Source organism: Ursus maritimus, unplaced genomic scaffold, assembly GCF_017311325.1.
Source record: "Ursus maritimus isolate PB19 unplaced genomic scaffold, ASM1731132v1 scaffold_12, whole genome shotgun sequence".
Classification (NCBI taxonomy): domain Eukaryota; kingdom Metazoa; phylum Chordata; class Mammalia; order Carnivora; family Ursidae; genus Ursus; species Ursus maritimus.
In genome coordinates, this window is record NW_024423564.1 from 15,050,875 (window position 1) to 15,069,677 (window position 18,803).

The 18,803-nt window shown below is 39.5% G+C and overlaps 1 protein-coding gene across 1 annotated transcript in view; it reads left to right on the forward strand.

Moving 5' to 3' along the window:
- Positions 1-18,803, forward strand: part of LOC103675194 (calcium-binding mitochondrial carrier protein SCaMC-1-like) — a 54,106-nt gene that overhangs the window by 8,894 nt on the left and 26,409 nt on the right. The window contains exon 2 of the mRNA XM_008704214.2: positions 14,290-14,416. Within this exon, the coding sequence (XP_008702436.2) occupies positions 14,290-14,416 (127 nt within the window). The remainder of the gene's footprint in view (positions 1-14,289; positions 14,417-18,803) is intronic.

Below are 18,803 nucleotides of genomic sequence, written 5' to 3' on the forward strand. Positions count from 1 at the left end.
CCCCCCCCCCCCCCCCCCCCGCCCTGGCAGTTCTTACGGAAGCAGCTCTCCTCTGAGGAGCCTTCTTGCAGCCCTCTCTGGGTTGGAGTCCCTCCTCCTCTTTCTCCTTTCGAACCACCTGCTTCACTGAAGCCCATGCCATCTGCCATCTGACCTAACCATTTTATTCTTTGCTACTTCCTGACCTTCTGTATAAACCTCTTGGTCACTGAAGACTTGGCACCTGCTCACAGTCTTCATCTCCACTCCAGATCCTTCCATTGTCCTGGGTGACTTCCACATCCACTTCTGCATATGAACCATGAAACATCCAGGCTTCCTAATTCCTTGAACGTTTATGTCCATTGACCTTCACCTCCACATCATTTCAACATCTCACTCTTATGGCTCCACTTGGGTAAATTTCCCTAATAAAACTGGAACCCACCTTATAGGGTGGTTGTTAGGATTAAACGAGGTAAGGCTTTTTTTTAGCACAATGAGGACACATAATAATCATCACTTAGTAAATGTTAGCTGTTATTATTGCACTAATTTATATCCACAGGGCTGGAGGGTGGTGGAAATAGGGCAAAAAGATTTCCATTTCTACAGATCTTACTGGGAATGTGGGAGATTCTGAAACACTAGAAAGGGAGCATGGCTGGGGAGGGTCTGAGAAGGCCCAGTGGTATGAGCAGTTCCCTCCCCAACAGCAATCTCAGCTGAACCCACAGGTGGGCTTATATATACACACTAACTTTAATTAAAAATAGGTGAGTTGAAAAGTTCACCCATAACTTTATGAAATGGCGTACATAACATAAAATTTTGAATTAGGCCAGCCTCTTGTCCAATAATGTTACAAACCATACAGATAAGCCTCTGGCTATTCATTTGACCATTGACAAGGCAAGAAGAAAAGTGACAGAACTAACATTTATTGATCATTTACCATGTGTTGGGTACTATCTTAGGTAGTTTACATTTTACATTTCATTTTAAATTTATGTTTTCTCATGTATAAAAAACAAGAGTTCTAAGTTTCAAAATTCTCATTTGAATTCTCTTGATAATGTAAATAATCTGGAGAAATGAACCTCATTGACCCTTGGGAAAATGAGCAAGCTCTTTTTTTTTTTTTAAGATTTATTTATTTATTTTAGAGAGAGAGAGAGAGACAGGGGGAGAGCATGGAAGCGAGCGCAAGGGGAAGAGGGAGAGGGAGAGAAGCAGACTCCCCACTGAGTCAGGAGCCCAACATGGGGCTTGAACCCACAACCCTGAGATCATGACCCGAGCTGAAATTAGGAGTCAAATGCTTAACTGACTAAACCACCCGGGCACCCTGTGCAAGCTCTTATTTTTAAAAACAACTTACATTTCTGCATTTTTTATGCCTTATAAAAATAAAACTGTTGTCCTTCACTGTAAGATTTCCTTGTACTACTTCAAAAAGCTTTCTTCATTTTAGCCTCTAATTGTTTTGTGACCTATTAGCAAATGTAATGCATAGGAAAGCATGTGGTTCCTACATGTATTTTTAGAATTGGCATATGACTTTAAGTCAACTTTAATCTACAATAAAAATGTTTTGAATGAGCTGGTGTGATTAATGATGGGATGTAGATGAACTATAGCAAAAAATTACTCCATTATTAGAATAATTTCTAAAAATTTAACTGTAGTAGAATAAAAATGTATTTATTGGCAAAGGAGGAAAAATTAGTCATTCAAGCCAGTTGGTAGAAAATGCTACTTAACAGTTCTAACATAAAAGTGTTTAAAAGGTTCCAAGGAGAAGAAAACATTTTCTGATCTCTCTTACTCCTAGTAACCTCTATGCCCTTTAAAACTCCATGGTGTACACAGTATAACATCTTAGGAATACAAGTTGACCTGTTTTCCAAAGGAAAAAATATATATATCTTGGAACTTCATTAAACAAACACTACAATAGAAAATTATAAATTGCTTTGAAAGACTTGTCCAGTGAAGGGAGTGGAAGAGGAATAAGTGAAATTGGTAGAGAAGGACTAATTATTTCAGGAAAATGAACAAATGAGTAGAGGATATTTTTCTTTTTTTTTATTTGAGAGACAGAAAGCACATGTGGGGGGGGCAGGGAGGAGGCAGAGATAGAGGGAGAGAATCTTTTTTTTTTTCAGATTTATTTATTTTTAGAGACAGAGAGAGAAAGAGAACAAGCACAAGCAGGAGGGGGAGAGGGAGAGGGCATCCCAAGCCGACTCCATGCTGAGTGTGAGCCCGATGAGGGGTTCCATCTCACAACCCTGAAATGACAACCTGAGCTGAAACCAAGATGCTTAACCCACTCTGCCACCCAGCACCCTAAAGGGATAGAGAGAATCTTAAGCAGGCTCCATGCTTAGCTCAGAGTCCAAGGCGGGGCTCAATCTTACGACCCTGAGATCATGACCTGAGAAAAAATCATTACTCAACTGACTGAGCCACCCAGGCACTCCCGGAAGAGATTTTTCAATCTTGTGGGTTTATTTCTTTATTTCTCTATGTTCCATTGATCAGTGTGTCTATTTTTTGTGCCAGTACCATACTGTTTTGATTAATACAGCTTTCCTAGTATATCCTGAAATCCAGAATTGTGATACCTCCAGCTTTGTTCTTCTTTCTCAGGATTGCTTTGGCTATTCAGGATCTTTTGTGGTTCCACAGAATCTTTAGGATTATTTGCTCTAGTTCTGTGAAAAATATTGTTATTTTGATAGGGGTTGTATTGAGTCTATAGATTGCTTTGGGTAGTATGGATATTTTAGCAATATTAATTTTAACAATCCATGAGCATGGAATGTCTTTCATTTGTGTTGTCTTCAATCTCTTTCATCATTTTTTTTCTTTTATCATTGTTTTATAGTTTCAGAGTATAAGTCTTATACCTCCTTAGTTAATTTTATTCCTAGGTATTTTATTCTTTTTGGTGCAATTGTGAATGGGTAAATGGGATTGTTTTCTTAATTTCTCTTTCTGCTACTTCATTATTAGTGATAGAAAAACAACCAATTTCTGGGTGTTAATTTGGTATCTTGCAACTTCACTGAATTTATTACTTATAATTGTGTGTGTGTGTGTGTGTGTGTGTGTGGCCTTTGGAATTTTCTCTGTATAGTACCATGTCATCTGTCAATAGTGACAGTTTAATTTCTTCCTTACCAATATGCATGCCTTTCATTTCTTTTTCTTGTGTGATTGCCATGGCTAGGACTTCCCAGTACTGTGTTGAGTAAAAGTGGCAAGAGTGGACATCCTTGTCTTGTTCTTGATCTTAGAAGAAAAGCTATCAGCTTTTTGACATTACTTTCCCTCCCCCCTCCTTTTTTTTTTGCAATCATAGTTTTTTGATATTCCCTTTTTAGATGACAATTTGGCAATTTTCTTTCTGGGAACCTATGTTCCAAACAATTGCAATTCAAAGATTTTAATCTCACAAGAATATTCATTGTAGCACAGTGTCTTATAATAATAGTGAAAATTTGGGAACAACTTAAGTGGTGAACCATTCTTAAGTAAGCCAAAGAATGATTATATAAAATCCACAACATGTTTTCTTTTTTTTTTTTTAAAGATTTTATTTATTTATTCGACAGAGATAGAGACAGCCAGCGAGAGAGGGAACACAAGCAGGGGGAGTGGGAGAGGAAGAAGCAGGCTCATAGCGGAGGAGCCTGATGTGGGGCTCGATCCCGTAACGCCGGGATCACGCCCTGAGCCGAAGGCAGATGCTTAACCGCTGTACCACCCAGGCGCCCCCACAACATGTTTTCTTTATATTATTTCTCCACATTTTTAGGCTTTATTCAGCAATTATTGATTACCCATTGTATGTCAGAAACTGTTCTATGTATTTGGGGTGTAGTGATGAACTAGACAGACAAAGTCCTTATTTCTTAGAGCATATGTTTTAGTAGTAGAGGCAGGCATTAAACAATAAACAAACAAGATAATTTATAATACTCCCTAATTACATACACCTCTCTGGCCTCATCTCCTGTTTTCTTCCATTTCTCACTCCGTCTCTTCTTCACTCACTGTATTACAGGGAGCCCTAATCGTTTGAGCAACGTTGGCATTCTTGATGTTTCCAAGCGCATACTAGGCATGCTCTCAGAGCATGTACATAAAGCTGCTGCTCTAGGAGTTGAGGCATTTTGTGCCAACTATTTTAGTGAATATGACAAACATGAAGGACCTCCGCAATTTCAATTCATGAGACTCAACTTTCAAAAAAAAGCATGTATTTCATTTCATAGAACATATATCACACCCAGGAAAATCAATAACTAAATGACGAAAAGAATACTGTTAAAGAAAAGTTGGTGATACAAATATTAGGTTTAAAATTTTTAGCAATTTGACTTAGGACCCAAAAAGTGTTTGCAGATTGGGAATTCTATGAAAAGACCCCCATGTTCTTCATGATTACTACTGTATCCCGAAAGAATAATTCTGCATTATTACAATGTTTTCCCTGTTAATATAAACCACTGTTTCATGATTCTAAAGAAACTAGATGGTAATTCACATAAATGGATGGGGTTTATAAGGTTCTTCTTACTCAAAATAAAATAAAATTAAATATGACTTCTATCAAGTTAGAAAGAAACGTAATCAGAATGTTGACCAGATAAAGAAGCCAGACCACCCTGTTACCTTCACTGGCTGCCTCAGAGTGCATAGCCGGCATGTCACGTACAAGGAAGGGGAGATGTGAGAGAATCCTGGCTCTACCTCCACCTACCCTGTAGTGTGAGGGTGGGAAAAACCCTCAGCTTTCCCGGGGTTTTATTTCCTCAGTTATAGAATTGAGGACAGCAGGCTAGATGGCTTTTAAGAGATCTTTCAACTAAAAGGATCTAGGTCAGCTTGAGATCCCCATCGTTGAGCGAACATTTAGGGTGGCAAAAGAAATGGGTTAAAAATGGTGGGTGAAGTGGGGCTCCTGGGCGGCTCAGTCAGTTAAGCGTCTGACTCCTGATTTCAGCTCAGGTCATGATCTCAGGGTTGTGAGATCCAGCCCTGCATCTGTCTCTGTGCTGGGCGTGGGGTCTGCTTAAGATTCTTTCTCCGTCTGCCCCTTTCCCCACTCTAAATAAATCTTTAAAAAACTTTTTCATTATCTGACGCTTCATTTGCTTACCCCTTAGCAGTACCAGCAATTAGATCAAAGTATCTGGCAAAGATTTTTTTTATAATCAGAGGCCCTGCCAAGTTTGGGTAGAAAAACAACGCACCACCACGTCACACCAGCAGTCAGGACTTCCTGCCTCTGAATTTTAACAGCCATCAGCCTGGTCAGGAGATGCACATTCATGTCATTCAACAACAACAAATGAGTGCACGCTGATTAAGAATATGTTTCCAGGTGCTTGTTGCGGCAGCACATAAACTAAAATTGGAAAGAATAAGTTTCCTGAAATCTTCCCGGGTAGTCAATGTGAATGAAACTGGTTCTAATAGAAAGAATGTAACAGAGTTAAGGGCAGGGTGGGATTTTTCTTTTTCTTCACAGAACAGAAAAATGACCGAAAGGCCAGTGGCTTTTCATATTTTGTACCCTAAAAAGAATACACACATCACCCCTTCTGGAATCTAACACACTGGCTTCATTTTCAAAATGAATCAATTTATTTTCCCTCAAATGCAGCCATAAATTATAAACCTTAAGCATGTGATAGTCACATGATTTCTTCAGTAAGCCCAGGACTTCCACAAGCTTCTCTGGCGCTTACAGCCAGAGTCGTTCAGGGAGTCAAATATAAAAGCTTTCTTCACAGCCATACATTCCTTTGATGTTCGGGTACTGAACACAGACGCACTGGATAGCTTGTCTTCAGCATTGGCCATTTGTTTTTCTGGAAGTGTTAGCTGTGTTTTCTTTTCTTCCTTTTTTTCATTGTATTTTACTTTACTTCATTTCACTTTATTTTATTTTCATCATGATAAGTGTACTCTTTAATCCTCTTCCCCCTCCCACCTCCCTTCTGGTAACCATCAGTTTGTTCTCTATAGTTAAGAGTCTGTTTCTTGGTTTGTCTCTCTCTCCCTCTCTTTTTTTTCTTTGCTTGGTTGTTTTTTAAATTCCACATATGAGTGAGATCATATGGTGTTTGTCTTTGACTTATTTTGCTTAGCATTACACTTTCTAACTCCATCCTTGTTGTTGCAAATGGCAGGATTTCATTCTTCTTTTTTTCCACAAACTAAAGTTATTTTTAAGAGTGTGAGGCACCTCAGTTGTTCACTTCATTCTGAGCATGATTGATTAATTCATACTCTGAATGGATACAAAGCAGGATATTAAGAGTTTCCTTGTCTCTCCACCGAGCTATGATTTATACTTTCCTGACAAGTTTATTTGAAAAGTGATTGGATAATTTTATCCTATATTTAAGCATTATTGGAGGTAATAGATCATACTTTGAAAGACACTTAGGGTACTGGAGAATTTGTCTTCGCATGGTGACAAAATTCACTTTTAAGTGGCTTTATCCAGCACAGTGGGACATCCTGAAGAAGGGACTGATCCCTACTCACTCATAGAGCTTTTTTTTTTTTTCCTCTTTTATAAAGAAGTCTTTTTAGGGGCACCTGGGTGGCTCAGTCGTTAAGCTTCTGCCTTCAGCTCAGGTCATGATCCCAGGGTCCTGGGATGGAGCCCTGTGTCAGGCTCCCAGCAGACTCCAGCCTGCTTCTCTGTCTCCCTCTGCCTGCCACTCCCCCTGCTTATGTGCTCATACGCTCTCGCTATCTGTCAAATAAATAAATAAAATCTTGTTTTAAAAAAAGAAGCCTTTTTAAAAGAATTTTAATTGATCATCCAATGTCACATTTCAAATCACACAAGTGATTGTAGCTATAGAAGGACTTCATCCTCATTCTTTAACTTTTTGTTTGCTGGGTTCCTTTTTTTTTTTTAAGATTTTATTTATTTGAGAGAGAGAGAGGAGGGGCAGAGGGAGAGGGAGAGAATCTCAAGCAGACTCCCTGCTGAGTGGAGAGCCTCACGTAGGGCTTGAGCTCAAGACCCTGAGATCATAACTTGAGCCAAAATCAAGAGACTGATGCTTAACTGTGACTGAGCTGCCCAGGCACCCTGTTTTGTTTTTTTAAAGTTTTTATTTAAATTCCAGTTAGTTAACATGCAGTGTAATATTAGTTTCAGGTGTACAATATAGTGAATCAATGATTCCATACATCACCTGGTGCTTACCATAACAAGTGCACAAGAAAACCCCATTTCCCCACTCCGTGCAGACACCCCTCTAACTATCAGTTTGTTCTCTAGAGGTAAGAGTCTGTTTCTTGGTTTGCTTCTTTCCCTCTTTTTTCTCCTTTTGCTCATTTGTTTGTTCCTTATATTCCACGTATGAGTGAAATCATATGGTGTTTGTCCTTCTTTGACTTAATTTCACTCAGCATAATACTTTCTAGCTCCATCCATGTTGTTGCAAATAGCAAGATTTCATTCTTTTTTTGGCTGAATCATATTCCATTGTATGTATATACCACAGCTTTATCCATTCATCTATTGATGGACACTTGGGCTGCTTCCATAATTTGGCTATTTTAAATAATGCTGCAATAAGTGTAGGGATACATGTATCCCTTTGAATTAGTTTTTTGGTGTTTTTTGGGTAAATGCCCAGTAGTGTGATTCCCGGATTGTAAGGTAATTCTCTTTTTAACTTTTTGAGGAACCTCCATACTGTTTTCCAGAGTGGCTGGACCAGTTTGCATTCTCACCAACAGTGAGGGGTTCCCCTTCCCCCACATCCTCGCCAATATCTCTTGTTTCCTAAGTTGTTAATTTTGGCCATTCTGACAGGTGTGAGGTGATATCTCATTGTGGTTTTGATTTGCATTTCCCTGATGCCGAGTGATGCTGAGCATTTTTTCATGAGTCTGGTAGCCATTCATATGTCTTCTTAATGTCTGTTCATGTCTTCTGCCCATTTCTTAACTGGATTATTTATTTTGTGTGTGTTGATTTTGATGAGTTCTTTATAGATTCTACACATTAACCCTTTATGTGATATGTCATTCGCAGATATCTTCTCCCATTCTGTCAGTTGTCTTTTAGTTTTGTTGATTGTTTCCCTCACTGCACAGAAGCCTTTTATTTTGATGAAGTCCTAATAGTTCATTTTTGTTTTTGTTTCCCTTGCCTCTGGAGACATGTCTAGTAAGAAGTTGCTCTGGCTGTGGTTAAAGAGATTGCTGCCTGTTTTCTGCTCTAAGATTTTGATGGTTTCCTTCTTATATTTAGGTCTTTCATCCATTTTGAACTTACTTTGGGTGTAAGAAAGTGGTCCAGTTTCATTCTTCTGCATTTTCTATCCAGTTTAATGTTTTAACAATATTTGTTCTTCTAATCCATGAGCATGGAATGTTTTTCCATTCCTTTGTGTCTTCTTCAGTTTCTTTCATAAGTGTTCTATAGTTTTCTGAGTAGAGATCCTTTGCCTCTTTGGTTAGGTTTATTCATAGGTATCTTATCATTTTTGATGCAGTCATAAATGGGATTGACTCCCTGATTTCTTTTCTGCTGTTGCATTATTAGTGTATAGATATGCAACAGATTTCTGTACATTGATTTTATATCCTGTGACTTTGCTGAATTCATGTATCAGTTCTAGCAATTTTTTGGTGGAGTCTTTCAGGTTTTCTACATAGAGTATCATGTCTTCTGCAAAGAGTAAAAGTTTAACTTCTTCCTTCTTGATTTGGATGCCTTTTATTTTTGTTGTTGTTGTTGTCTGATTGCTGAGGCTAGGACTTCTAATACTATGTTGAGCAACAGTGATGAGCGTGGACATCCCTGTGTGTTCCTGACCTTAGGGAAAAGCTCTCAGTTTTTGCCCATTGAGAATATTAGCTGTGGGCCTTTCATATATGACCTTTATGATGTTGATGTTCCTTCTATCCCTCCGCTCTTAAGGGTTTCTATCTAGAAAGGATGATGTATTTTGTTAAATGCTTTTTCTGCATGTATTGAGAGGACCGTATGGTTCTTATCCTTTCTTTTATTAATGTGGTATATCACATTGATTGATTTGCAGATGTTGAACCACTCCTACAGCCCAGGAATAAATCCCTCTCGATCATGGTGGATAATCCTTTTAATGTACTGTTGGATTTGATTAGCTAGTGTCTTGTTAAGAATTTTTCATCCATGTTCATCAGGGATATTGGTCTGTAATTCTCCTTTTTAGTGGGGTCTTTGTCTGGTTTTGGAATCAAGGTAATTTTGGCCTCATAGAATGAGTTTGGAAGTTTTCATTCCATTTCTAATTTTTGAAATAGCCTCAGAAGAATAGGTATTAATTCTTCTTGAGGTGTTTGGTAGAATTCCCCTGGGAAGCCATCTTGCCCTGGATTCTTGTTTGTTGGGAGATTTTTGATTACTGATTCAATTTCTTTGCTGGTTATTGGTCCATTCAAATTTTCTATTCCTGTTCCAGTTTTGGTAATTTATATGTTTCTAGAAATTTATCCATTTCTTCCAGATTGCCCAATTTGTTAGAGTATAAATATTCTCTCATAACTATATTTCTGTGGTGTTGGTTGTGATCTCTCCTCTCTCATTCATGATTTTATTTATTGGGTCCTTTCTCTTTTGTTTTTGATAAGTCTGGCTAGGAGTTTATCAATTTGGTTAATTCTTTCAGAGAGACAGCTCTTGGTATCATTGATCTGTTCTACTGGTTTTTTGATTTCTAGATCACTTATTTCTGCTCTAATCTTGATTATTTCCGTTCTTCTGCTGGTTTTAGGCCTTATTTGCTGTTCTTTTTTCCAGCTCCTTTAGGTGTAGGGTTAGATTGTGATTTGAGACTTTTCTTGCTACTTGAGGAATGCCTGTATTGCTACATACTTCCCTCTTATGACTGCCTTTGCTGTGTCCCAAAGGTTTGGACTGTTGTGTTTTCATTTGCATTTGTTTCCATGTATTTTTAAATTTCTTATTTAATTTCCTGGTTAACCCATTCAGTCTTTAGTGGAGATACCCTTTAATCCCTAAGTATTTGTGGTCTTTCCAAATTTGTTCTCGTGTGTTCTTTTTCTTGTGTTCTTTGTTCTTTCCAAATTGTGTTCTTCAAGTTTCATAGCATTGTGGTCTGAAAATATGCATGATATTATCTTAATCTTTCTGTACTGGTTGAGGCCTGATTTGTGAACCAGTATGTGATCTTTTCTGGAGAATGTTCCATGTGCACTTGACAAGAATGTGTATTCTGCTGCTTTAGGATGAAATGTTTTGAATGTGTCTATAAGTTCCATCTGGTCCAGGGTGTCATTCAAAGCCATTTCCTTGTTGATCTTCTGTTTAGAAGATCTCTCCATTGCTGTGAGTGGGGTGTTAAAGTCCCTTACTATTATTGTATTATTATCAATGAGTTTCTTTAAGTTCACTAGTAATTGATTTATATATTTGGCTGCTACCAAGTTGGGGCATAAATATTTATAGTTGTTAGATCCTCTTGTTGGATAGACCCCTTTATTATGATATAGTGGCCTTCTTCATCTCTTATTGCAGACTTTGGTTTAAAATCTAGTTTGTCTGATATTAGTATGGCTACTCCAGTTTTCTTTTGATGTCCATTAGCATGATAGATGGTTCTCTACCCCCTCACTTTCCATCTGGAGGTGTCTTTGGGTCTGAGTCTTTTTTTAAAAAAACTATTTATTTGAGAGAGAGAAAGTGAGCGAGAGAGCATGAGCGGGGGTCAGGGGCAAAGGGAGAGGGAGAAGCAGACTTCCTGCTGGGCAGGGAGCCCAACTCAGGACTCGATCTCAGGACCCCAGGATCAACCTGAGCTGAAGGCAGTTGCTTAACCAACTGAGCCACCAAGGTGCCCCTAAAATGAGTCTCTTGTAAGCAGTGTATTGATGGGTCTTTACCCTTTGTCTTTTGATTGGATTATTTAGTCCATTCACATTCAGAGTGATTATTGATAGATATGAATTTAGTGCCATTGTATTATCTATAAAGTCACTGATCCTGTAGATTGTTCCTTTCTAGTCTTTGTTGCTTTTGGTGTCTCTTTCCTGCTCAAAGTGTTTCTTTTAATATTCCTTGCAGAGCTGGTTTTGTATTCATGAACTCGTTTAGACTTTGCTTGTCTTGGAAACTCTTTATCTTTCCTTTTATTCTGACTGACGGTCTTGCTGGATATAGTATTTTTGGGTGCATGTTTTTCCCATTCAGCACGTTGAATATATCATGCCACTCTCTTCTGGCCTACCAGATTTCTGTGGTCAGATCTGCTATTAAGCTTATGTGGCTACCCTTATAGTTTAAGGACTTTTTGTCCCTAGTTGCTTTCAGAATTCTCTCTTTATCTGTGTATCTTACAAGTTTCACTATGATATGTCTTGGTGTTGACTTTTTTTGGTTGCTGATTTTGTGGGGAGTTCTCTGTGCCTCTTGGACTTGAATGCCTGTTGCCTTCCCCAGATTAGGGAAGTTCTTAGCTATAATTTGTTCAAATAAACCTTCTGCCCCCTTTTCCTGGTCTTCTTCTTCTGGGGCTCCTATGATGTGGATATTATTGCATTTTGTAGAATTGCTGAATTCCCTAAGTCTATATTCATGATCTAATAATTGTCTTTCCCTCTTCTTTTCAGCCTCATTATTTTCCATAATTTCATCTTCTAAATCATCTATTCATTTCTCTGCCTCTTCCATTATCATTGTGATTACATCCAGTCAGTTTTGCATCTCAGTTATAGCATTTTTAAAATTTCAGCCTGACTAGTTTTTAGGTCTTTTATCACTGCAGCCAGCGTTTCTCTGGTGTCTTCTATGCTTCTTTCAAGCCCAGCTAGTATTTTTATGACTATTGCTCTAAATTCTTGTTCAGATATATTGCTTATATCTGTTTTGAGTAAATCCCTGGCTGTGCTTTCTTCTTGATCTTTCTTTTGGGGAGAATTCCTCAATCTTGTCATTATGTCTAGGTTTCTGTCTTTCACATGTTATGAAAGTTTGTTATGTTTCCTGCTCCTGAGAGTAATACTGTATTAAAAAGGGGTCATACACTGTCCAGGACCTGGCATTTCAGGAAGTGTTTCTGGTGTATACTGTGTACACTCTGCTGTTGTGTTTTGGCTGCTCTTTTCCACAGGTCAGGCCTCTGCAGAGGTCCTCCTTCCTTGCAGTGGGGAGTGTTTGGACTTTTTTTTTTTTTTAAAGATTTTATTTATTTATTTGACAGAGACAGCCAGCGAGAGAGGGAACACAAGCAGGGGGAGTGGGAGAGGAAGAAGCAGGCTCCTAGCAGAGGAGCCTGATGTGGGGCTCGATCCCAGAATGCCGGGATCATGCCCTGAGCCGAAGGCAGACGCTTAACGACTGTGCCACCCAGGTGCCCCGTGTTTGGTCTTTTAACTAGGTGTGCTTTGATTTGTTTGTTAAGATATGACTAAAAAAGAAGAAAAAAAGGCCTGATCCAAGAAAAGAGAAAAGGAAAAGAAACTATAAACAGACAAACAAAAAAGTATAAGCCTGAGTCCAAAGAAAAAGAAAGAAGGAAAAAAGAAAAGAAAAGAAAGAAGCCTGATCCAAAAAATGAGAAAAGGAAACAAGTAAACAAACCAACAAATGAACAAAAAACTATGACCCTGATTCCAAAAGAAAAAAAAAGAAAAGAAAAAATAAAGAAAACCAGTTCCACCAGAACTGAAGCTGACACTTTGGAGCACTCTCTCTGATCAGTAGACCTGGTACACAAGGCAGGACTGTGTTGATCTGAGGGAGAAGCCCACTGCTCTGTCTCAGTCAGACCTGCCCTTGTAAAGATGCCCCTGCCAGATGCAGGGGGCCGGGGTTTGGTGTAAGGTTTGGTGTAAGCACTTTCCACCAGAGGTGCTGTGTTTCTCTCTGAAGTCCAACAGTGCTGGTGGGGGGTGGGGTGGAAGATGGTGTCACCCAGCCTTCTCATCTGCAGGGAGGGGTACTCACGGCCTCCCTGTTTAGGTGGCCCTCACAGAAAAGAGAACAATCTCTTCTCCTTTGTCCCAGGCTTTCATCAGATCCCTGCCCTCAACCTGTCTGTGCCCGCTGCAGGCAAGCCTGGCACCGCAGTTCTCCTGTGTTTTATCTCTGGCCAATGGCTGGGTTTCAAAACTCCAGATCTTAAAGGGCACAGCAAGGTGTGGACCTGCTCCCCTCCCCTGTAGAAGAGCCTCACAGCCATGCACCCGGCACTGTTCTGTCCCAGAAAAGCTGTTGCCCGGGCTGCACAGGTGTCTGGAGACTGTGGTGACGCACAGGGAAAAGCAACCAGGTTATCTGCCCTCCGCCCATGCTTCTGTTCCCTGCTGTTGAACTGCTGCTCAGTGGTGCCTGGTGGGCCTTTTGTCCTTGGAGAGGCAAAAACCCTCTTCCAGGGGTGCCTGGGTGGCTCAGTGTGTTGGCGTCTGCCTTCGGCTCAGGTCATGATTCTGGGTCCTGGGATCAAGCCCCGCCTCAAGATCCCTGCTCCACAGGAGCCTGCTTCTCCCTCTCCTCCCCACTCATGCTCTCTGTCACTGTTTCAGTCTCTCTCTCTCTCAAATGAATAAATAAAATATAAAAAAAAAGCAACCCTCTTCCAAATGTACTCTGGGAAGGGGAGCTTTCTCTCCAGTGCCACCCAGGGGATCCCTACACCAGGACATGTTGCGCAGACCCTTCCCCTATTCTCTCCCTCCCTCCCCAATTTTGTTCCACGAAAAGTGCTCCCTCTCCTCTGTGGCACTGCAGCTTTTCTGTCCCCCAGTTCATAGCTCTGAACCTTGCATCTGCCATGTTTTCTCCCTCCAATTGTGCAAATTGTTTTCTTAATCTTCAGATTGATTTCCTAGGTGTTCAAAATGATTTGATGTTGAGCTAGCTGTATTCGAGGGAGGAGGAAGTGCAGGGTCCCCTTACTACTCCACTATCTTAAGTCCTCCCAGAAATTTAAGTATCTTCTCTCATTTAGTTAATAGAGTGTGAGGTCTCTGATGGCAAGGATGATGTATCTTAGTATCTTTCTTCTCTCAAGGCACTTGGCATTCGTTGTTTACCTCTGGTAAATACCTACTTATAAATTCAGAATTATTTGGAATGACATGGTGGGTATTGACTCTAGTATTGCACAAGTTAAAAAATCACAAATGTTCTTAGCCTTGTAGCTGTATCTGAAAAACTAAGATAATAATTAATATGAGTGAAATGTGCCAATGTTAGCATGCTACTGTGGGTTTACTTGCAATATGTCTCTGCAATGAGTTTTTTCTTTCTTATAGGACATTTTTAAAGCTGGAAATACCAATGAGGATTCAGGATTGGACTTTGGAGAATTTTTGCACTACCTTAAAGACCACGAGAAAAAAATGAGGCTGGCATTTAATAGTCTGGACAAAAATAATGATGGTGTGTGTTTGTGTTTTATTCACGATTAGCTTAACATGAATGATAATTGTCAGTACTAAAGGACATTGTTTTATCAGCCTTTAACTTCTTTGTACCATTAGAGATTCAGTTATTTCTATTGCATGTCTAGTAGTAATTTTTTCTTTCCGAGAATAATATATAAACTATATTTATTAGTGCTATAATTTTTGTGTGGTTACTATATTTTTAAATATTTAATTTATTTATTTGAGAGAGAGAGCACAAGCAGGGGGAGGGGCTGAGGGAGAGGGAGAAGCAGAATCCCCGATGAGCACGGAGTCCCATGTGGGGCTCAATCCCAGGACCCCTGGGATCATGACCCGAGCTGAAGGCAGATGCTTAACTGACTGAGTCACCCAGCACCCCCGGTTACTATTTTTTTAATGAAAGAATTTGTCCTCTGAATTTAAAACTTCTTGGCTTAGGGAGTGGGCCTCTCCACTCTTTTGCAATGTATACGCTGAAAGTATCATGGTAATTAAAAAAAAAATGCCATTGTTTACTTGCTGATTTTGAAAATATTTTGGTTGCAGGAAAGTTAGATAACCAAAAGATCTTAAAAGAAAGTAAAAGTTACTTGTAACCCTGCTGTCTGGAGATCGGGTTTAACATTTTAATATATTTTTATAGTTTCTTCTAGACTTTTTATTTATGTTTGTTTCTTGGTTTCTCTTTCTCTTTTTTTAAGCATACACTTTTTTTTTTTTAAAGATTTTATTTATTTGTCAGAGAGAGAGAGAGCACAAACAGGGGGAGCAGCAGGCAGGGGAGAAGCTGGCTGCCCACCGAGCAAGGAGTCCCATGTGGAGTTTGATCCCAGGATGGTAGGATCATGAACTGAACCAAAGACAGACACTTAACCGACTGAGACACCCAGGCATCCCTCTTTTCTCTCTTTAAATGAAATTGTAGTCACACTACATAGAGTTTGATGTCCTACTTTTTTCTTTTAATGTTATAATTTAAGCATTTTCATTTCATTTAATATTCTTCCCAAACATAGTTTTTAATGACTCTGAAATATTCCATTTATGAGTAGACTTATCTAATTATTCCTGTATTGTAAGACATTTGGGATGTTTCCAAACTTGTACTCTTATACATAGTATTGTGATCAATATCCATGCTGATTTACAGAGGAAAGGTGTGCTTTGTCACAAACCCTTAAATCATAAAGACTGTAGGTAAAAGTAGAATACCATTTCTGCATCCATATGTGGCTAATCAACCATGGATAATTAGAACCTAATTATACCCTATATAAGAAACACATGTATTAGTTTTTAAGTTTTCAGAAATCTAGTTTTTGTTAATTGAAAAATTCTAAGTATACCAGAAAAGCTATTTAAAGGATTGTACTGATGGATTCTTGGGTAAAACAAAATGTGTCCTGAATATCACAGGCTTTAGTGACCTGTGATACCCAAATTACAGTGCTTCAAGCTTCCATTCACTTTCCAGAAAGAAGTTTAGGCCTTTCTGGGTCCTGCTACTGAAGTTGTACCCAGAAACTTCAGAAATACTACTTACTAATGTCTTTCAATTAGAACTGGTCATTAATTGCTGCTGATCTTGGCCCGATAGTTCTGCTTTTTTTTTTTCTTTTAAGATTTTATTTATTTATTTGACAGAGAGAGACCCGTTAGTTCTGCCCTTGTGCTATTCTGGAATTTCACCTGTTATTGGTGGTTACCACCATAATCATCATTTGTAAGCTGAAAATCCACTATGTCAGATTATCAGTGAAATCAGAATGTCATTAGTAAAAACATAATGCACTATTGTCTCTGGTAAAGCTGTGCTTGTAGCTCTTGGTGATAAAGAGAATACTTTTTCTGAGGCAAGGCGGAAATCTGAAAGTAATACAGTGATTAGCAATATAGATCTTTTCATTTCTGCCTTGGCTAATCAAACTGGAACATTACAGCTCAGTCCCCAAGTCCTGCGGAGGTACCGTTCTGGTAGAGCTACTGTCCAAATTCCCATGGGCTTCATTTGTTTTGGGCTGTGACATTTGGTATGAAGCTCTACTGTTGGCATGAGGACTACTGCCTACCCAGCCTGCAGAGCTTAAGTGCAAGCAGAGGTGCAAGGTCTGATTGAGCTGCCTGCTTTCTGTGTCATCATTGTTGCTGCTTCAGTGACCACTTTTGTGTAGAGCTCAGCCAATTTACTTTGGCCAGCACGCTTTTTGTGCCTGGAAAAGGCAATGCATCCTCTGGTATGGGTTGAATAGTGTGGGCCCTAAAAAAGGTATGTTATGTTGAGCCTCCCATACCTCAGACTGTGACCTTATTTGGAAATAGGTCTTTACAGAAGCAGTCATGTTAAAATGACGCTATTAGGGTAGTGCCCCATATCTAATATGACTGGTGTCATATAAAGGGGAAATTTGGACACAGAGGCAGATATGCATGGAGGAAGATGATGTGAAGTGGCCATTTGGTGTGATGGAGTTAGGAATGGGGTGATGCATCAACAAGCCAAGGAACACCTGCAGCTACCAGAAGCTCGGAGGGAAGCACAGAGCAGATCCTTCCCTGGGATCTTCAGAGAGAGCATGGCCCTGCTGACAACTTGATTTCAGACTTCTGGCCTCCAGAACTGTGAGACCATAAATTCCTGTTGTTCTGATCTACCCAGATTGTGGCACTTTGTTATGGCAGCCGTAGGAAACTCCTCCCCGCTGTTATGCTTAATCAGGTGTCTGATAGTAGCAAAATATTTGGGGCCTCAACGTACGGCTTTCTCAGTTCATATGAACATGCAGTCACCTTCTTCCAGACTGTCCAAGTGCTTCCAGATTGGCTGGGCTAGGGTAGTTTCTGGTATCAGGTGTGTGTCATTGACCCTGGAGCCAACATTTCCTTCTGAATTCTATTACTGGATCTGGCTCATTTCCTTCCTGACATTGTTGCTGTTGGGACTCTTCCAGCTCATCACACATTATATTTGTTAAAAATTAATAGTATGCAGGATTCAGTTTTTACCACCTGCTTTCTGTCCCCTAGGAGGCTTTCCAGGCCTTATGCCAATCAGTGAAGGCAAGAGGATGCACGTGGGCTGGTGTACTATCAAACTCACTGGCAGGAAGTGCTCAAGCCCTGATGTGATCTGATCTATTTAACTTCTCTCACTAAGTAGTATCTGAGCTCCTGCTCCTGTTTAGCCAAAGTGTCCGTGGAATGCGGTTATAATGATGTGGATGGAGTTTTTTGGAGATTGAAGAAATGATAGGAAAGGAACTAACAATTATTGGACTTTATTTTCTGTATCTTATTTTTGTCTCATACAAGTCATTATAGCAGCTGCATTTTACAGATGAGAACACTGAGGCTAAGGAAGGGTAAATATTTTGCTTTCCATAGGCTCTCCCAGTAAGTCACATCTCCCAGGATGTATGCCTTTGTGTAGCCTTGTGAACCACACAGGCCTGGGCTTGGCCGTTTTGACTTACTTCAGTCATTAGGGCATTAGCAGGACTTAATAAGTACTTGTATATTGGAGCTTCTCCTCTTGGAATACTCTCTCTTAACATCCTGAGCCACCAGGAAAGAGATCTAACTACCCAGTGGGAGAGATCTCTCATTTAGTTCTCAGCTGTTCTACATTTCCATCTGAGGTAACAGACACGAGTGAAGCCATCTTGGATTTCCAGTGGTAGTTGAACAAACCTTCAAATGAATGAATTCGCATGAGTGGCTCAGGCAAGACCAGCAGAAGAGCAAATGAGTTGAATCAAGCTCAGATTGCATACCCATAATCAAATACATCCTTTTTAAACTACTAAATTTTGTGATAGTTTGTTACTTAGCAATAAATTGCTGGTACAGGAATGGAATATTTTGTATTTCTCTTTGGAATTGCAATACTGGAATGGTTGTGGTCCTCTTCTCCATCCGTCTAATAACTGTCATTCCGTTGAATCCATTTCAAGTCTATATTCTCAGTGAAAGCTTGATGCATATAATTAAAGACAATTTTGAATCTCCTTTTCAGCCGATAGGCCTTGATAATATTCTGGATCTCATTACCTAATTTTTTTCTACATCTTAGCTTGGATTTTTAGCTTCTTTTGGGTAAAAATTACTTGATGTATTTTAGCTCAATGAAGTAAACAGTTTTTGAGCACTATATGTGAGCTATTGCACTTGGAACTGTGCTAACAAAGGTCTTCAGAAGTAAACAATTTTGGGTGAATTAAGGATAAACATATACAAGATAGACTATGATAGTTGCTGTAGAAGTGATATAGGGAGAGCTTAATTGTGCCCAGGAACAATTTAGATTTTGTTGGATCAATACATAAACAAAGTTGAAAAGAAAGGGTTTCTTGAGGGGCACCTGGGTGGCTCAGTCAGTTGAG